The sequence below is a fragment of the Petaurus breviceps genome, unplaced genomic scaffold, assembly GCF_028583685.1.
Source record: "Petaurus breviceps papuanus isolate PSGF00001 unplaced genomic scaffold, PetGlider_PUasm1.0 545, whole genome shotgun sequence".
Taxonomy (NCBI): domain Eukaryota; kingdom Metazoa; phylum Chordata; class Mammalia; order Diprotodontia; family Petauridae; genus Petaurus; species Petaurus breviceps.
The window spans coordinates 2,027,088-2,044,983 of NW_027186366.1; the positions used below are offsets into that span (position 1 = coordinate 2,027,088).

General features: G+C 39.5%; 1 protein-coding gene and 1 pseudogene across 1 annotated transcript in view; both read left to right on the forward strand.

Moving 5' to 3' along the window:
* Nucleotides 1-348: 348 nt before the first annotated feature.
* LOC138172466 (ribosome production factor 2 homolog pseudogene) lies at nucleotides 349-1,140 on the forward strand (annotated as a pseudogene).
* Nucleotides 1,141-10,424: 9,284 nt separating this feature from the next.
* Nucleotides 10,425-17,896, forward strand: part of ST6GALNAC5 (ST6 N-acetylgalactosaminide alpha-2,6-sialyltransferase 5) — a 293,049-nt gene continuing 285,577 nt past the window's right edge. Inside the window, exon 1 of the mRNA XM_069102248.1 lies at nucleotides 10,425-10,557. Coding sequence (XP_068958349.1) covers nucleotides 10,425-10,557 — 133 coding nt within the window. The remainder of the gene's footprint in view (nucleotides 10,558-17,896) is intronic.

Here is a 17,896-nt window from a genome sequence, read left to right on the forward strand (position 1 = left end):
GGAAAATTGGGAAGAGAAATGAGAATGAAGCAAGAAAATCATGAAAAGAGAGTCAACAACCTGACTGAAGGAAATAATACCTTAAAAATAGATTAACTTGGGGAGGCCAGGTGGCTCAGCGAGTAAGAGCACTGGCCCCAGTGTGGGGATGACCTGGGGATCGAATCTGGGCTCAGATACTTAGCACCACACCCAGAAATAACTGGCCATATAACCTTGAGCAAGTTGCTTAACCCCAATTGCTTTAAAAAAATAGATTAACTCAGAGTCCGAGGAAGGAAGAACTATGGTGGTTTGACTCTTATCCTCATGGTGCACGTGGATTTTTGTGTCCTGTTCTCTGGAGCTATGGCCGAGTTGTACTGCATAATAAAGCCTAAAACAAAAAAGGGTGAAGAGATTCCTTGAGAAGAGAGAACCTAAACTCAATGAAAATGTTAAAGATGTCATGCTTATTAAAGGAGGAAATGCAAATGCAACAATTACTCAAGTACTCAGAGATATGTATGCTTTGAAGAAAGCTTATAGTGATATATATATATATATATTTTTTTAAACCTTACTAGACCTTTTGAGGATCAGACATCACTGGAATTTTTTTCAAAGAAGTCAAATTGCTCCTCATTCATATTTGGGTCGCATAAGAAGCAATCAAATAATCTCACAGTAGGTCATATGTATGATTATCACATCCTGGATATGACTGAACTAGGTACTGAGAAGTTTGTCTCACTTAAAGATATTAAGAACAGCAAGTGCCCTGAGGGAACAAAACCCATCTTGATATTTGCTGGTGATGCTTTTGATATAAGTGAAGATTATAGGAGATTGAAAAGTCTTCTCATTGATTTCTTCAGAGGCCCTACAGTACCAAATATTCATCTCGCTGGTTTAGAGTACATCTTGCATTTCACTGCACTGGATGGGAAGATTTATTTTAGGACCTATAAATTATTGCTGAAGAAATCTGGTTGCAGAACACCATGAACTGAATTGGAAGAAATGGGACCATCACTGGATTTGATCATGAGGAGAACCTATTTGGCATAAGATGATCTTTATAAGTTATCCAATAGATTAACTCAAATGGAAAAAGAAGCTCAAAAGGGCAATGAGGAGAAGAATGCCTTAAAAAGCTAAATTTGCCAGATGGAAACGGAATTTCAAAAGCTCACTCAGGGCAATAATTCCTTCAGAATTAGACTGGAGCAAATGGAAGCTAATGACTTTATGAGAAATCAAAATACTATAAAACAGATCCAAAAAAAAAAAGAAACAATAGAAGGCAATGTGAAATATCTCATTGGAAAAACCAATGACCAGGAAAATAGATTCAGGAGAGAGAAATTAAAGATTATTGGACTACCAAAAAGCCATGATCAACAAAAAAAAAAGAACCTAGAAATCATCCTTCAAGAAATTCTCAAGGAAAATTACCCTGATGTTTTAGAACCAGAGGGCAAAATAGAAATTGAAAGTATTCACCAATCACCTCTTGAAAAAGATCCTAAAAAGAAAACACCTAGGAATATTAAAGCCAGTTTCCAGAGTTCCTAGATCAAGAAGAAAATATTACAAGCAGTCAAGAAGAAACCATTCGAATATTGTGGAAAAACAACCAGGATAACACAGGAGCTAGCAGCTTCTACATTGATCAGCATCAAAGGGCTTGGAATATGATATTCCACAGGTCAAAAGAGCTAGGATTAAAACCAAGAATCACCTACCCAGCAAAACTGAGTATCATGTTTCAGAGGAAAACATGGTCTTTCAATGAAATAGAGTACTTTAAAGCATTCTATTTTTTTAAGCCATTGGGGTTAATTAACTTGCTCAAGGTTACACAGCCAAGTGTTTCTGGATGGGTGCTAAGTGTCTGAGCCCAGATTCGATTCCCCAGGTCATCCCGACACTGGGGCCGGTGCTCTTACTCACTGTGCTACCTGGCCACCCAACTTTTAAGCATTCTTGGTGAAAAAACCACAGTTGAATAAAAAATTTGACATTCAAATACAAGAAGCAAGAAAAGCATGAGAAGGTAAACAGTGAAAAGAAATCATAAAGAACTTATCAAATTTGAACTATTTACATTCCTACGTAGAAAAACAATCATTGTAACCTATGAAACTTTTCTCAGTATGAGGATAGTTGAAGGGAATATAAATGTTCATATATATATATATATATATATATATGCATACATATATGTCCACATAGGAGGGCATATGTGCATATGAATACATATGTTAGTGTGTGTATATATGTGTACAGGTATACATAGATAAAGGGCACAGGATCAGTTAAATAGGAAAGGATTAAATTTAAAAGGTGAAATTCAGAGGTAAGAGAGAAATATAATGAGAAGAGATGGGGAGAGACAGAATGGGATAAATTATCTCATATAGAAGAGGTAAGGGATAACTGTTACAATGGAGGGGAAGAACAGGAAGGCAAAAGGGAATGAGTCAACCTTATTCTAACTGAATTTGGCTTAGGGAGGGAATGGCATACACATTAAATTGGGTATCTTGCCCTACAGGAGAGTAGGGGGGAAGGGGATGAGAGCTGGGATGAGGGAAGGGAGGGCAGGTTGGGGGGAGAGGTGTAATGGAAATGCAAATTTAAAGATCTTCCCTGCCCCTAGGCTACAGTGCACCTGGAGCCTGGGTTGGGAGGCTTGTTTTTCAGTAGATACTTTTTAATTGGCCAGTGGGTCCAGAAGGTTGTTACATTCTCTGAGCCAGGAGAAGGCTATATAATTTGAGGCTTTGATTTGGGGCTCACTTTGAGAAGTGTTCTGTGATTTGATCAGATGAGACTGTGGGAAGCCATTGTTGAGAGACCCCCAGCTTTGAAAAACCCAGATGTTGATTTGGTATGGATGTAATGGTTGGACAATTTGGAAAGCTGTCTACTTGATCTGTCTCTGTCTTGATAATTCTGTCCATATACTCTGAAGTTCGGGGTGCTGACCTTTTTCCCCCTGAACTAGGTAAACGATACATATTTGACTTATTAAAGTAAGCTTGTTAACCCATTTTGAGTTGCTTTCCTTTAACAAAGCAGATCCAAGAACCTGTGTTGTCAGACACCCTGGCAATGCTGGGGTGCTTGCTGCTACAGGAGGGTAGTTAGAAGCACATCCTTTTGGAAAGGGACAGGGTCAAATTAGAAAACAGAACAAGTGGGAGGCAGGATAGGATGGAGGGAAATATAATCAGTCTTTCACAATATATCCACTATGGAAATGTTTTGTGTAACTACACATGTACAACCTATACTGAACTGCTTATCTTCCCAGTAAGGGTGGGAGACAAGGGAGGAAGGGAAAGAATCTGGAATTCAAAGTTGTAAAATCAAATGTTTAAAAAAATATCATTAATATTATTATTGTTGTTATTATCATTATTATTATTTTTACATGCAACTGGGAAATAAGTCATACAGGCCCTGGGGTATGGAGACCCATCTTGCCCTACTGGAAAGTCAGAGGGGAAAGGGGGAAGATATAGGAGAGAGCAGATTGATAGACAATGAGATATAGAGAGAGGATATACAGTGGGGTCACTGTTTGGGGGTGATGGGTAGGTGAAAGACAGGGAGAAATTTTGTACAATTTTCAAAATCTTGTGGAAATGAATGATGTAAACTAAAAATAGACATAAAATTCAATTTAAAAAAGTAAATGAATGAATAAGATTCTGGATCTCCCTTTCCAGTTGGTTGACTTTTCATAATCTTCTTGTTTTTCTTGAATTGTTTTTTAAAAAATCCTCAATCTCTCTTATTTGATTTTCAAAGTATTTTTTGAGTTCTTCTGTGGATTCTTTTTTGGCAGGTGATCATTTTCCATTACTCTTTGGGGTAGAGGAGACTTTTTTTACTTCAGTATTCTCTTCTGAAGATGAACCCTGGTCTTCTCTATTCCCATAGTAACTGTCTATGGTTGGGTTCATTCTCCTTTGCCTGCTCTTTAAAAAAAAAAATTTAGCAGCTTATTATTATAATCACCGCTAGTCCTGAGGTGTGGGAGATGGTACCTCTGGCCCAAGGTCCTTCTTCTTATATTTTTAGCTTTGTCCTAACCCCAACCTCTCCACTCCTTTCCCCCTCCAAGCCATATCTAGGGACCCTAGGCACACTATGCTGGAAATGCTCTTGCTCCCTGAGGACCCTCCATTGGGTATGACCTTCAGTTCTATCGTCTGACCCAGAACTGAGACCAAGAACTAAGTTGTACTATAAGTTCCCACAGCTTGCATCATCCCTAGTACTGCTTTTGCACTCATCAGGTATGTGCCAGTTTCTTCTCACCTAGGAGCATAGGTGACCCTGGTGTCCCTGAGTCTCCCTCACTCTTCCCCCACTCAGATGCCCGACTTCCCACACTGTCTAGGAAGGTAAAATTTCAGTGGCTGAAGTCAAGGCTACCTCCCAACCCAGCTGCCCCCAGGGCTTGCAGCTTCCCATTTCAGTGTAGCTAACCGGGAAGTGTTTACACTTCACTCCAGATAAACCTTCAGCCTGGGATCTTTCTTAGGATCTTTTCCAGTTTTCCCAAGAGGGTTAGGGTTAGGGTTAGGGTTACCATTGTCCTGCTCCATCCCTTGTTTATTTTTCTCACTCTATGTTTACCTTGAGACACTATTTTGTCTTGTTTGTGGAGGAAATCTGGAGAGCTAGGAATTTTCTGGCCTATTTTGTCATCTTTCCAGTGAGTTTTTTAAAGCGTTTTTTGTTGTTGACCTTGATATTCATCATCAGCCTTAGTTAATCTTGAGCTTTAGTGCTCCTGTCCTATTTTCTATGACCTGTCACTCATCTGTATTCTTGTTTTATCACCTACCCATATATGTGTCTTTATTTCATGTGTAACACTAGATGTTACTGTAGAGTATTGATGAAAGAGATTGGAGTCAAAATTCTCAAAAAGCACTGTTTCCAAAGACTGAATAAGCTCAGAGGCAGGACTTTTTCTGAAGTCCATCCTTTTCCTCTCCCCTATCAAATATGTGCAGTCTATATACTACAAGACAAATAGGAAATTGTTAAAAGAGGAAAGGCTAGAATTGAGGATGGGGAAAGACTTCCTTAGAAAGTGGAACTTGAAAGAAGCCAGGAGACAGAACATTCAGGCAAGTATTTCCTGCCAGCTTCCCATCATTCCATTTTGGTGAAGAATCCTTCTTTATTAGTTAGAGTCACATCTAGAACAGCAATTGCCTTAAAGCAAATGAACAATGGTGTCAGTTGCTGTACTTCAGCAAAAGGGCTGAAGTAGATGACCCTGATACAGAGGTCCAACAACCTTGACGAGTGTCAGGAATGTGCCCTCTTGGTCCATGGCTTTCTAGAGTGCAATCTTTATAAATCTACCAGAATATGGCTTTGTTTCTCCCTTCACTGAACCTTACCCAAGTGTTCTCCACTGTACTTCTCTGCTGTAGTTCTTTAATTTCCTCATGGATATGTTGCTATTGCTGTTGTTGCTGCTGCTGTTGGCAAGGATACTTTTGGATCTTCAGTTTCACCAATGTAGGTAGTACTCTATGCGAAAACACTCTCTCCCTATGCAGATCAGTCAGTGACTCATCTACAACTTGTCTTAGAGAATTGCCTGGGGTGCTATGAAGTTCAAGGACTTGTCCAAGGTCACATAGATAGTAAGCAAGAAAGCAGGAATCTGAGCCCCAGTCCCCTGGCTCCAACCTCACCACTCCCTTCATACCCCACACATAGCTCAGGACATGATGATGCTCACTTTGAGCTCCCAATCAGATATTCCAGTAGTGATGTTCCAATAGATGGTCTCCAACAGACTTGGGGAAATGAATGGAACCCTGGAAAAAGATCAGAGTTAAAGATATGTGACTGAGTTGGGATTTGTATCCATTGAAGATAGCTTCTTAACCAATGAGATCACAGATCCTTTGGAGTGTTTTTTGAGTGTTCATCAAGGTCATAGTTTATTTAAGTTTCCAAGGGAGAGAGAAGAGAAAAGTGGCCAAGGACAGAACTTTGAAAATCAATCACCTTAAATAGGCACTATTAACTGAGTGTTTATGAGCATTAAAAAAAAACTTTGATAACTACTCTCTTCTGTACCATGAATTTTATCATATATTTAAAAACACATTTCTAAGCAAGAGTCTGTAGACTTCACTAGACTTCCAAGGTTGTTAACCCCTGTGTAATGGAGATGAGGAGTCAGACAAAATGAGGCTAGAAAGGTAAGAAAACTAGGAAAAGGCAATACACCCGCAGGTAGGAAATAGTATATAAGCCGAAGGGCATCTAGTATTATCAAATGTTGTAGTGGTTGATGAGAACAAGGACTCCCCAAATGTCACTGGATTTGATTATCAGGACATCATTGGTGACCCTCAATGGTGTAACTGAAGAATAACCCTTAACAGGATGGTGCTGACTGAGCCACATTTCAAAGGCTTCAGAAATGAAAGAATGGGGGATGCAGAATTAGAGGCACCTAGAGTATGAATATTTTTCCAGAATTATGCTTTGGGATTTACCATGGGATGAAACCGAATGTGTTAGAAGTGTTGAGAGTAAGCTTTTTTTGAACTGAGTAAAGCAAAATATGTGGAAAGAGAGATACTGAAGTCACATTAAATGTGGGGCATAGATGCTAATGTGAGGTACTGATGGGGATATAACAGCCTAGTTTGGAGCCCTGGGAACACTTAGAACATAGAATCATAGGGTTGTAGAGCTTGAGGTCAGACTTCAGAGACCAACTTACTTTATTGAGGAGAAAAATGAGGTCCAGAAAAGTGACTTTCTCAAGGTCACCCAGTGACAAAAACTATAGTCAGGATTGGAACTCAGTTCCTCTGAATATAAAGTGAGTGCTAGTCCACTTGTCCACTATACTATATTGCCTCCCTTGTTATTAAGGAGTAAGGATGTTTATTGCTTTGATACAGGAAGGAGGGGAGGAGGAGAATGTCAGTGAGAAGGCTAAGAAATTTTAATCAAGTATAAGGATTTGAGGATGTACTACATCCCTTCACATGCAGGAGTCAATTGATTTAAAGACAATTTGTAATACCAGAAGAACCCCCTTGTTTGGTCAAGGTAGCCCAAAGTTGGGCCAGATGTAGTAGTGCAGCATATGGTCAAGAGAAGACAGGCTGGGGCCAGGGAACAAATACAGAGCATCAGCAATTCTTGGAGTCAGCTTCATATGGAAAGATATTGGGTAGAGCTCAGACAAAGTGAGAGAAGCCATTGGGGTCTGCTTCTCATTCCATTTTTTCTAAGCAAGGAGGCAGTCCAAGGACATAATCTAGACAGGCAAGAATTCTATCCACTGCTCAATTGGAGACACACAAAGAAGAATAGAGGAGAAAGAACACTGACTTGGGAGTCAGAGGGTCATGATTCAAACCCTACCATTGATGCTTTCTGGCTTGGCGACCTTAGGTAAGTCATTTAACTTTTCTGGGCCTCAGTTTTTTCAGCAGTGAAATGAGGGGATTTGATAAACTCTGAGATACTTTCTTCCTCTAGATCTAAAGGAGCACAGAACCCAGCCTCTCAGTTTATAGATGAGGAAACAGATTCAATGACATAAAGGGACTTTGCCAGGACCAAAATTGTCTTATTCCAAATCTAGCCCTCGTTCTGTTGCACTGGACTATCTCTAGAAGCACCTACTACCAACTGGTACTCAGGGAATCTGGGGTGAATCCGAAATATGTGCATGGTTAGGGGAGGGTTAAACAGAACGAATGCACCAATAGTGGGTGCCCAATTATCTTTGTCCCAAACCAGAATGACTAGGTTTTCAAATATACTTTGTTCACCAGCCTTAACTCACAGGCTTGAGACAACATTCATTTAGAGGATAAAATCTGATGTGTTTCTTTAAAAATATGTTGTCATGCTGTCACGTTGGTCTGACAGGGTCTGCCCTACTTCTGCCTGTCCTTGGAGCAGTGGTGTGCTCCGAGACTGAAAGTGTGCTCACAGGGATGCTTTACATTTAAAGGGCCCATGCCAAGGAAATCATGTGAGAACTGGCAGACCAGCAGTCAACACATTCCTGAAGGCCTGACCCTCTTCCCCTACAAGAACTGTCTTCCCAGTTTCCCAAGGTTTTCTGAAATTTGGCCACTGTAAATTTGTCCCTTTGATTTAAGGAATAAGATTGCTTTTAAAATTAAAATACCCTGCCAAGGGTTAGCACATTAAAGCAATCAACTGTTAATACCTAAGGACGGATTTGATTATCAAATCATTTCTAAGGGAAGCTGTCTGAGAGCTACTCTTTGCCAAATCAAATGCACAGTAGCTTAGTTAAAGATGCCCATCGCTTAGACATGCCCTGCACAGTCCCAGCCTCAGAGTAGCAGTGCGACTGAGGGCACACAAAGGAAGTAGCCCACAATGCAGCAACTCATGGGGAGGGGTCCTGTATTCAAGAAACATGGTATAGTGGATAGCTCCCAGACCTAGAATCAGAAGATACTTGGGTCAAAATCCCAGCTCCGACCTTTATCAGTTACAAAAGTTTTGGGCTGTTATTCATCTTTCCAGTTGTTTTAGACCACATTGGGGGTTTCTGGGCAAAGATACTGGAACATTTTGCTGTAAAGTTGCTTAATTGGTCAGACCCTCAATTTCTTCCTCTGTAAAATGGGGATAATAATGTTTACATACCCAACCTCACAGGATTATTGAGAGGAAAGCATTTTTCAAGCATGAATCGCTATGGACATGTGAGACATTTTAATACTTTTTGAGAAATGCGCATTTACAATACTTTCTTGTTGTTGAGTCATTTCAGACATTTCTAATTCTTTATGACCCCATATGGGGTTTTCTTGGAAAAGATACTGGAGTGATTTACCATTTCCTTCTCCAGCTCATTTTACACATAAGGAAACTGAGGCAAACAGGGTAAAGTGACTTTCCCAGAGTCACACAACTAATAATTGTCTAAACCAGATTTGAACTCAGGAAGATTAACCTTTCTGATTCCAAATCTGGCACTCCATCTACTGCTCCACTCTTCAAAGAGGCAAGCAGTATGATACCCAATATGTTTGTGAAGTCACACAAAACATATTTCCATATTATCCATGTTGTAAATTCTTTTAAAAAGAAAGTGAAGGGGCGACCAGGTGGCTCAGCGAGTAAGAGCATTGGCTCGGGAGTCGGGGTGACCTGGGGATCAAATCCGAGCTCACATACTTAGCACCACACCCAGAAATAACTGGCCATGTAACCTGGAGCAAGTTACTTAACCCTGATTGCTTAAAAAAAATGACTAAAAAAAAAGAAAGTGAAAAAAGTCTGCTTTTACACTCAGAGTCGGTCAGTTCTTTCTCTCTGTAGTTTCGTAGCATTTCTCATCATGAGTCCTTTGGAACTGCCTTGAATCATTTTCTCGAGCAAAGTAGTTAAGTCTTCTACAACTGATCATCCTTATTATATTGCTGTGCTATATGCCTTGCTCTCCTGGTTCTGTTCATTTCACTTTGCATCAATTTGTATAAGTCTTTCCAAGTTTTTCTGAAACCCTTCCCCTTGTCATTCCATATGGCACAATAATTTTACATTACAGTCATATACCACAACCTGTTCAACCATATCCCAACTGATTGGCATTCGTTCAGTTTCCAATTCTTTGCCACCACAGAAAGAGCTTCTAAAGGTATTTTTCCACTTATAAGGTCTTTCCATTTTTCTTTTAACTCTTTGGGATACAGACCTAGTAGTGGTATCACTGCATCAAAGAATATGCATAATCTCATAGCCCTTTCCAAATTGTTCTCCAGAATGGTTGGAGCAGTTCACAAAGTCACCAAAATTGCATGAATTTCCCTATTTTTCCACATTCTCTCCAACATTTGTCATTTTCCATTTCTGTCATGTTAGCCAATCTGATTTGTCAAGAATAGTATAGGAGGTGTGTCATGACATGACAAAGAAAAGATTCAGTGATCTCCCAGGTGCTGTCCAACTCTCAAATTTTGTAATTCTGTGACTTAAGGAGGGGGGGTGGAAACAGCTGTCCTCAAGTATTTGAAGAGCTATTGAAGAGTAATTAGACCTGCTTGACCCCACTAAGGACAAAACTAAGAGCCATCTTTCTACAAGTGGCCAAGACATAGATGGGTTAAGACTTGGGGGTCAGGGGAAGGAAAGGAGAGGCAGGGGACATTAGCAAGACCAGTAGAGAGTACAACCATAGAAAACTGAATAAATACCAATCAACCCAAGTGTAAATTCTTATCTGGCTTATTTTTGATTGGTCTGTTCATAACTTTGAAAGATGGTTTGATGACCTATGAAAGACTTATCTACTGAGAGGGGTCACACTTTAAACTATAGCAGCCAAAACCTTGCCCTTAGGGTATAGTAGTAACAACAAAAGTTCTAAATGTAATGGAGAAACCATGACAACAATGAGGAAAAGAAGGAGGAGAGAGAGGGAAGAATGTGATGAAGATGATGATGAAGATGAAGATTGTGATGATGGTAATGATGGTGGTGGTGGGGATGATGATGAGGATGATGAAGATGAAGATAGTAATGATGATCTAACATTTGCATAATGCTTTTAGGTTTGGAAAGTACAGTTGGTCTGGAAACAGTTGAGCAGTGGAAGATTAAAGGACCCTCAGCTTTGCCCAGGCCCAAGCGTGACCAGACAACCCAGAGTGAGGAGGAGAGAACATATGCCCAGGGACTGCAGTAGCAGAAGCGTGTGGGCCATGCTGGATGTGGGCACTTGCAGGAGGACAGAGGCCCTGACTTAGGTTCTAGGGCAGTGGGGTGAGCTGAAGTTGGCAGCCATGTGAGAAACCTCAGGGCGCAAGAGTGTGTGTGGTGACGGTGTGACTGGGGGCCCTAGCAATGGCTCAGAGGCAGAGAGGAGTGACCAAAATCAGGCTCCCACACAGAGCTCAGAAAACAACAGTAAGAAGAACCAGAGGCCTGAGGCATCATCTCCCAGGTCTTGGGACTAGAACATGACTAGAATAATAATAAGTTGCTAAAATGATGAATAAAAAAATGAAGAGAAATAAACCCGAAATAGAAAGGAGACAGAACTCAGCTATAGTTAGCTACTAGGGGGAGAAAGAATATCTGAGCTCATACTCACAAGAATATAGAAGAATAAGAAAATAAAGCCACTCCTACTTCAAAGAAATATTGTCAAATGGTCATAAGCCCCAAAGGATTTCTTAGACAACTTAAAAAGGACTTTCAGAATCAAATAAGAGAAGGTAAGGAAAAATCAGGGAAAAAATAATCCAAGAAACTTATGAAAAGAAAGTCAACCAATTGGAAAAAGAGATCCAAAATCTTAAAGAAGAAAATAACTCCTTAAAAACTAGAAAGATAATGATGCTATGAGACACCAAGAAACATTAAAAAAAATCAAAAGAATGGAGAAAATCAAGAGAATGTGCATTATCTCATTAGAAAACAACTGATCTAGAGAACAGAGGAAAGACAACATGAGAATTGTTGGACTACCAGAAAGTTATGATACCCCCCCCAAAAAAAAGGGTCTAGGTACTATGTAACAAGAAATCATTGAGGAAAATTGCCCTGAAGTTCTAGAATGAGAGGGAAAAATAGAAATAGAAAAAATCCACTTACCACCCAAAAGAGATCCCAAGATGAAACTCACAAGAACGTCTTGCCCAAGTTTCAAAGATAGCAGCTTGAGGAGAATACACCACACTTAACAAAAAAAGTGAAATTTTGAAACTGTGGAGCTACAGTCATAATAACAAAAAGTCCATCAGCTTCTACATTAAAATCCAAAAGGCTTGGAACATCATATTTTGAAACACAGTGGAGCAAGGTTTGCAATCAAGAATAACTTACCCAGTAAAGTTGAGTATAATTCTGAATGAAAAGAGAAAATGGACACTTAATGAATTGAAAGACTTCAGGTATTTGTGACAAAAAGGCCAGAACTCAGTGGAAAACTTGATATATAAGATCTATGAAAAAAGCAATGTAAGTATTAAAAAAATTATTATCTGTGCTCTTAATATTGTTATCATTACCTCAGTAGTTTGAAAGAGCATACATAAATAGAATTTGGGGTTGAGTTTAGTATGATGAGATAATTCTTTTAAAAATTTGATAGGGAGGCAGAACCAAGATGGCAGTGGAGAAACAGGAAAACTCCCTGCCCTCACCCCACAACCACTTCAAATACTTATAAAAATGTCTCTAAACAAACTTTAGGGCTACAGAACCCACAAAGTGACAGAGAGAAACAAACCTCCCACTGAAGGCAGCCTGGAAGGCCCACAGGAAGGGTCCATTGCAGTACACTGGGAGCAGAGCCCAGCCCCATGTGAGCCTTCAGTTTTGGCCTCAGGGTGGCCCTGACCCTAGAGTGTGGGTTCAGGAGGATGGATCACCAGCACCTGTGGCAGTTTCCAGATTTATCAACCCATAAATGCCAAAGACAAAATGACAGGTCAGTGGGCTTTGGGAACAGGGGGTCCTCGACTGTGGTTCAGTCTCTGCCCCTGGAGGGAGAAGCGGCTGAGGAGCCACTGCCACATGGCTGCTTCAGAATTCCTGGCCTGAAGATCATAGGGGGACCAAGCAACCAGTTTGAGGAGTAATTGCTCTTGCTTTAATATGCTTGGATCTGGATCACTGTCTAGGGTGGAGGTCCTAGGGTGCATGACCAGGTGACAGAGTGGGTGGAGGCTTCAGAGAGAGCACCCAATTAATAGCTCTGGCAGCAGTGAAAACAACAATGATTTGGGACAAAGCTCTCCTCCCTGAAAGCAGAGGTCTACTGCAGCAAAGAGCCCAAAAGTCAAGTAATTGAGTGGAAACATGAGCAAGCAAAGGAAACAAAGCAAGCACAGCAATCCAACTTTAGATTCCTTTTTGGGGGACAAAATGGATCAAAGCATGGAATGGGAGGAAGACAGAAAAGTCAGAATTTCTGCACCAAAAACTTCTAAGAAAAATATGATCTGGTTAAAGGCCATAGAAGAGCTTTAAAAGGATTTTGAAAACCAAATAAGAGAAGTGGAGGGAAAATTGGGAAGAGAAACGATAATGTTGCAAGAAAACTATGATAAGAGAGTCAGCACCCTGACTGAAGAAAATAATACCTTCAAAAAATAGACTAAGTCAAATGGCAAAAGAGGCTCAAAAAGCCAATGAGGAGAAGAATGCCTTAAAAAGCCAAATTTGCCTGATCAAAAAAGAATCTCAAAAGCTCACTGAAGAGAATCATTCCTTCAGAATTGGAGAAAATGGAAGCTAGTGACTTTATAAGAAATCAAGATACTATAAAACAGATCCAAACAAATGAAAAAATAGAAGGTGATGTGAAATATCTCATTGGAAAAACCAATGACCTGGAAAATAGATCCAGGAGAAATAATTTAAAAATTATTGGGCTACCTGAAAGCCATGATCAAAAAAAGGACCTAGAAGTCGCCCTTCAAGAAATTCTCGAAGAATATTGCCCTGATGTTTTAGAAACAGAAGGCAAAACAGAGGTTGAAAGAATCCACCAATCACCTCCTAAAAAAGATCCCAAAAAGAAAACTCCTAGGAACATTATAGCCAGGTTCTGGAGTTCCCAGATCAAGGAGAAAATATTACAAGCAGCCAGGAAGAAACAATTTGAATATTGTGGAAACACAATCAGGATAACACAGGATCTGGCAGCTTTTACATTGAGGGATTTAAGGGCTTGGAATATGATATTCCAAAACTCAAAGGAGCTAGAATTAAAACCAAGAAGCACCTACCCAGCAAAACTGAGTATCATGTTTCAGGAAAAAACATGGTAATTCAATGAAATAGAGGATTTTCAAGCATTCTTGATGAAAAAAAACAGAGGTGAATAGAAAATTTGACATTCAGATACAAGAAGCAAGAGAAGGATGAGAAGGTAAACAGGAAAAAGAAATCATAAGGAACTTATCAAAGTTAAACGATCTACATTCCTACATGGACAAACAATAATTTTAACTTATGAAACTTTTTTTTTCCGTATGAGAACAGTTGAAGAAAATATACATGTATATATGTATACATACATATATATATATATATATGTCTATATATGAGGGTATATGGGCATATTAATAGATATGTGAGTGTGTGTATATATCTGTACAGGTATACATAGACAGAGGGCACAGGATCAGTTGAATAGGAAGGTAGGACACTTAAAAGGTGAAATTGAGAGGTGAGAGAGAAATATAATGAGAGGAGATGGGGAGAGACAGAATGGGGTAAATTATCTCATATAAAAGAAGCAAGGGAAAACTGTTATAGTGGAGGGGAAGAACAGGAAGGCAAAAAGGAATGAGTCAAACTTACTCACATTGAATTTGACTTACGGAGGGAATGACATACATACTAAATAGGGTATCTCACTCTACAGGAGAGTAGGGGAGAAGGGGATGAGAGGGGGGATGATGGAGTGGAGGGAAGATTGGGAGGGAGGGAAGTTAGAAGCACACACTTTTGAAAAGGGGCAGGGTCAAAGTAGAGAATAGAACAAGTTGGGGGCAGGATAGGATAGAGGGAAATACAGTCAGTCTTTCACAATATATCCACTATGGAAATATTTTGCGTAGCTACACATGTACAAGCTATATTGAATTGCCTATCTTCCCAGTAAGGGTGGGTGACGAGGGAGGAAGGGAAAGAAACTGGAATTCAAAATTTCAAAATAAAATGTTTAAAAATATATATATATATATATATTATTATTATTTCTTTTTACATGCAATTAGGAAATAAGATATACAGGCACTGAGGTACAGAGATCCATCTTGCCCTACTGGAAAGTAAGAGGAGGAATGGGGGAGGATACAGGAGAAAGCTGATTGGGGGAGGAGGTGTACAGTGGGATCACTGATTGGGGTGGTGGGTAGGGGAAAGACAGGGAGAAAATTTGTAACTCAAAATCTTGTGGAAATGAATGACATAAACTAAAAATAAACATAAAATTTAATTTTAAAAAATTTGATGAGGAGAGGTAATGTGTAGCAATTTTACAAACAAAGCATAAATAAACCTCACTTTTTTTCAGAATTGCCTCAAAGAAGAAATAACACACCCACTCAGTTGGGTATAGAAATCTATTTTATTCTACAGGAAAGTAGGAGGGGAAGGTGATAAAAGAAGGGTGAGAGAGGGGATGATAGAAGGGAGGGCAGATGGGGGGAGGCAAAAGTCAGAAGCAAAGCACTTTTGAGGAGGGACAGGGTGAGAAAGAGAATAGAATAAACATGGTGGGGAAATGGAATGGAGGGAAATACTTTTAGGAAACACAACTGTGAAAAAATCTTGGAACAAGTTTCTGTGACAAAAGCCTCATTTCTCAAATATATAGAAAACTAAGTCAACTTGATAAAAATCAGGGCCATTCCCCAATTGATAAATTATCAAAAGATAGGAACCGTTGTCAGATGAAATAATCAAAGCTATCTGTAGCCATATTTTAAAAATTGCTGTAAATCACTATTGATTGGAAAAAATGTAAATTAAAACAAGTCTGAGACACCACCTCATACTGATTTGATTGGATAATAAGACAGAAAAAGAAGGTGATGAATGTTGGAGGGTATGTGAGAAGAATAAGACATTAGTGCAGCATTGGTAGAGTTGTGAACTGATTCAATCCTTCTTTAGAGCAGTATGGAACTATGCCCAAAGGGATATTAAACCTTGTATACCCTTTGGCCTAGAAATACCACAACTAAGTTTATATGCAAAAAGAGATTTTAAAAAGAACAAAAACAAAAAGTAAAAAACCTTATATATACAAAAATATTTATAGCAGCTCTTTTTTGGCAGCAGGGAACTGCACATTGAGGGGATGCCAGTTGATTGGGGAACGGGTGAACAAATCATGCTATGATTATTATGGAATACTATTGTGCTAAGAGAAATGATGAGCAGGATCCTCACAGAAAAATCTGGAAATATTTCTTTTAGCACATATTTCATAATGTGGATATATAATAATATATTATATATACATATAATTATGAGAACTACTCCATCACAGGTCTCCCCCCAGACAATAGGTACCTTGCTATAGGACAAAATGGTATCTTCAGTAAGTTCCAGGGCCAAATTGTCTCAAATACCATCATAAGTGTGAAAAAGTCTGTCTTCAAGGCTAGGGTCAGGGGCCAAGGTCAATCAGAAAAGACATGGGCATAGGCCCGTGATGCCTAGTAAATTACTACTCCTAAATCTTCACAGACATCTGAAAGTTGGAACTTACTGATAATGACTCATGTCGGAAGTGGAGAATGTTTTTATTTAATGTAAGCAAAAGCAATCCAGCCATGTATATTTCCAAAGGCATCCTGAGAACCTTCCACACATGCTGATACTTGTATCCATATGGAAAAGACTGGCAGAAGAACAGAACAAGAACTCTATAGGCCTAGGAGAACTCGTCCATCATCTGGAAGTTCCTGAGGAGACCTTGGCAGCTCTTTCACTCCCTGTATGAGAACTCCATCCAAGTGCTGGCTGGCTATAATTCATCTGATCAATAATTTATTGAAGGCCATACCCTTTAATCAATTCCATTAGAACATATTTGAGTTGGTGTTAAGTTTTGCTTTTGCCTTTTGTGCCATGGAGTTTAACTCTTCATCTAGAGAGCATTAATTGCTAAATGTTGGACAATGGGCAGAATAGACAGATCATTTCTCCAGGCTTTGGAATAAGTCCCTTGGAGCTAGAATGTTGTCTCTGGCCACAGTTCTGGTTCTCAGCACTGCCATGTGTATATTCTCCTCTTCTCTCTCCAAGGGGCATGTTACTCAGAACATTGTCTTTGTCTGGGTAGAAAGTTGTATCCCAGAGCTTGCAAACTTAGTATTGCTCAGGATAGGTAATAACCAAGATAGCACCTTTTTCTGACTAGAAAGCAAGATTCTGTGATCACACTGCCCAAGAAATACCCTTTCCTCTAATTAGTAGGGAAAAGATCAGGAACAATACTCAATCAATCAACAAGCTCTGATTAAGCTCCTACTGTATGCCAGGCATAGGGTTAATTCCTGGAGATTGCAATAATAAAAATGAAACTGTCCCTGCCCTGAAGGAGCTTATACTCTCTCAGCATCATCCATGAACTTCCCCCTTAAGTCATGGGGCTAAGTCTGCGGAGCTTATCTTGAATTGTTTAAATTTTTAAAAGAACATCTTTGTCGATATCTTTTTTGAGATTGTCTAAATTTTTCTCAATACCCTTTTCCTCACCGTTAAGAGAGTCAACTATATAAGAAGATATTTATGAAAATTTTAAAAAAGAAAAAAGAAAGAAGAGGGAAAAAAGCATCAGCAACTGATCATTACATTGAAAAAGGTCTGAAAATAAACACAATTTTCCACACTCATGGATCTCTGACCTTTGCAAAGGAGTAGAAAGGAGACCTTCTCCTCTCTCTTCTTTGGGGCCATAACTCCATAATGTTCCATGCTGGGTGTTGATCTCTCTGTTTGCACTGTTGGCATTACTGCTTGATTGTTATCCTGGCTCCATTTACTTTGCTTTGCACGATTTCATGTCAATCTTCCTGTGTCTGTCGGTGTCCTTCATATGTGTTGTTTCTTACAGAACAGCAATGTTTCGTTACATTCATGAGGGGCCATCTATTTAGCCATACCTCAGTTGATAAGCATCTACCTTGTTTCCATTGTTTGCATGGCTCATGAAGCTTCTGTGTGTTCTGCAGGATACTCTTTTATTACTCCTACTGCTTCATCTTTTGGGAGCAGGAAGGTCAACCCTTATGTCTTCTTTGTTCTCAGACTTGTGTTCACAGAAAGAATAAGAAAGTGATGCAAGGTATCCTCCTTTGGGTCACTTGGGAAAGCACATGACCTT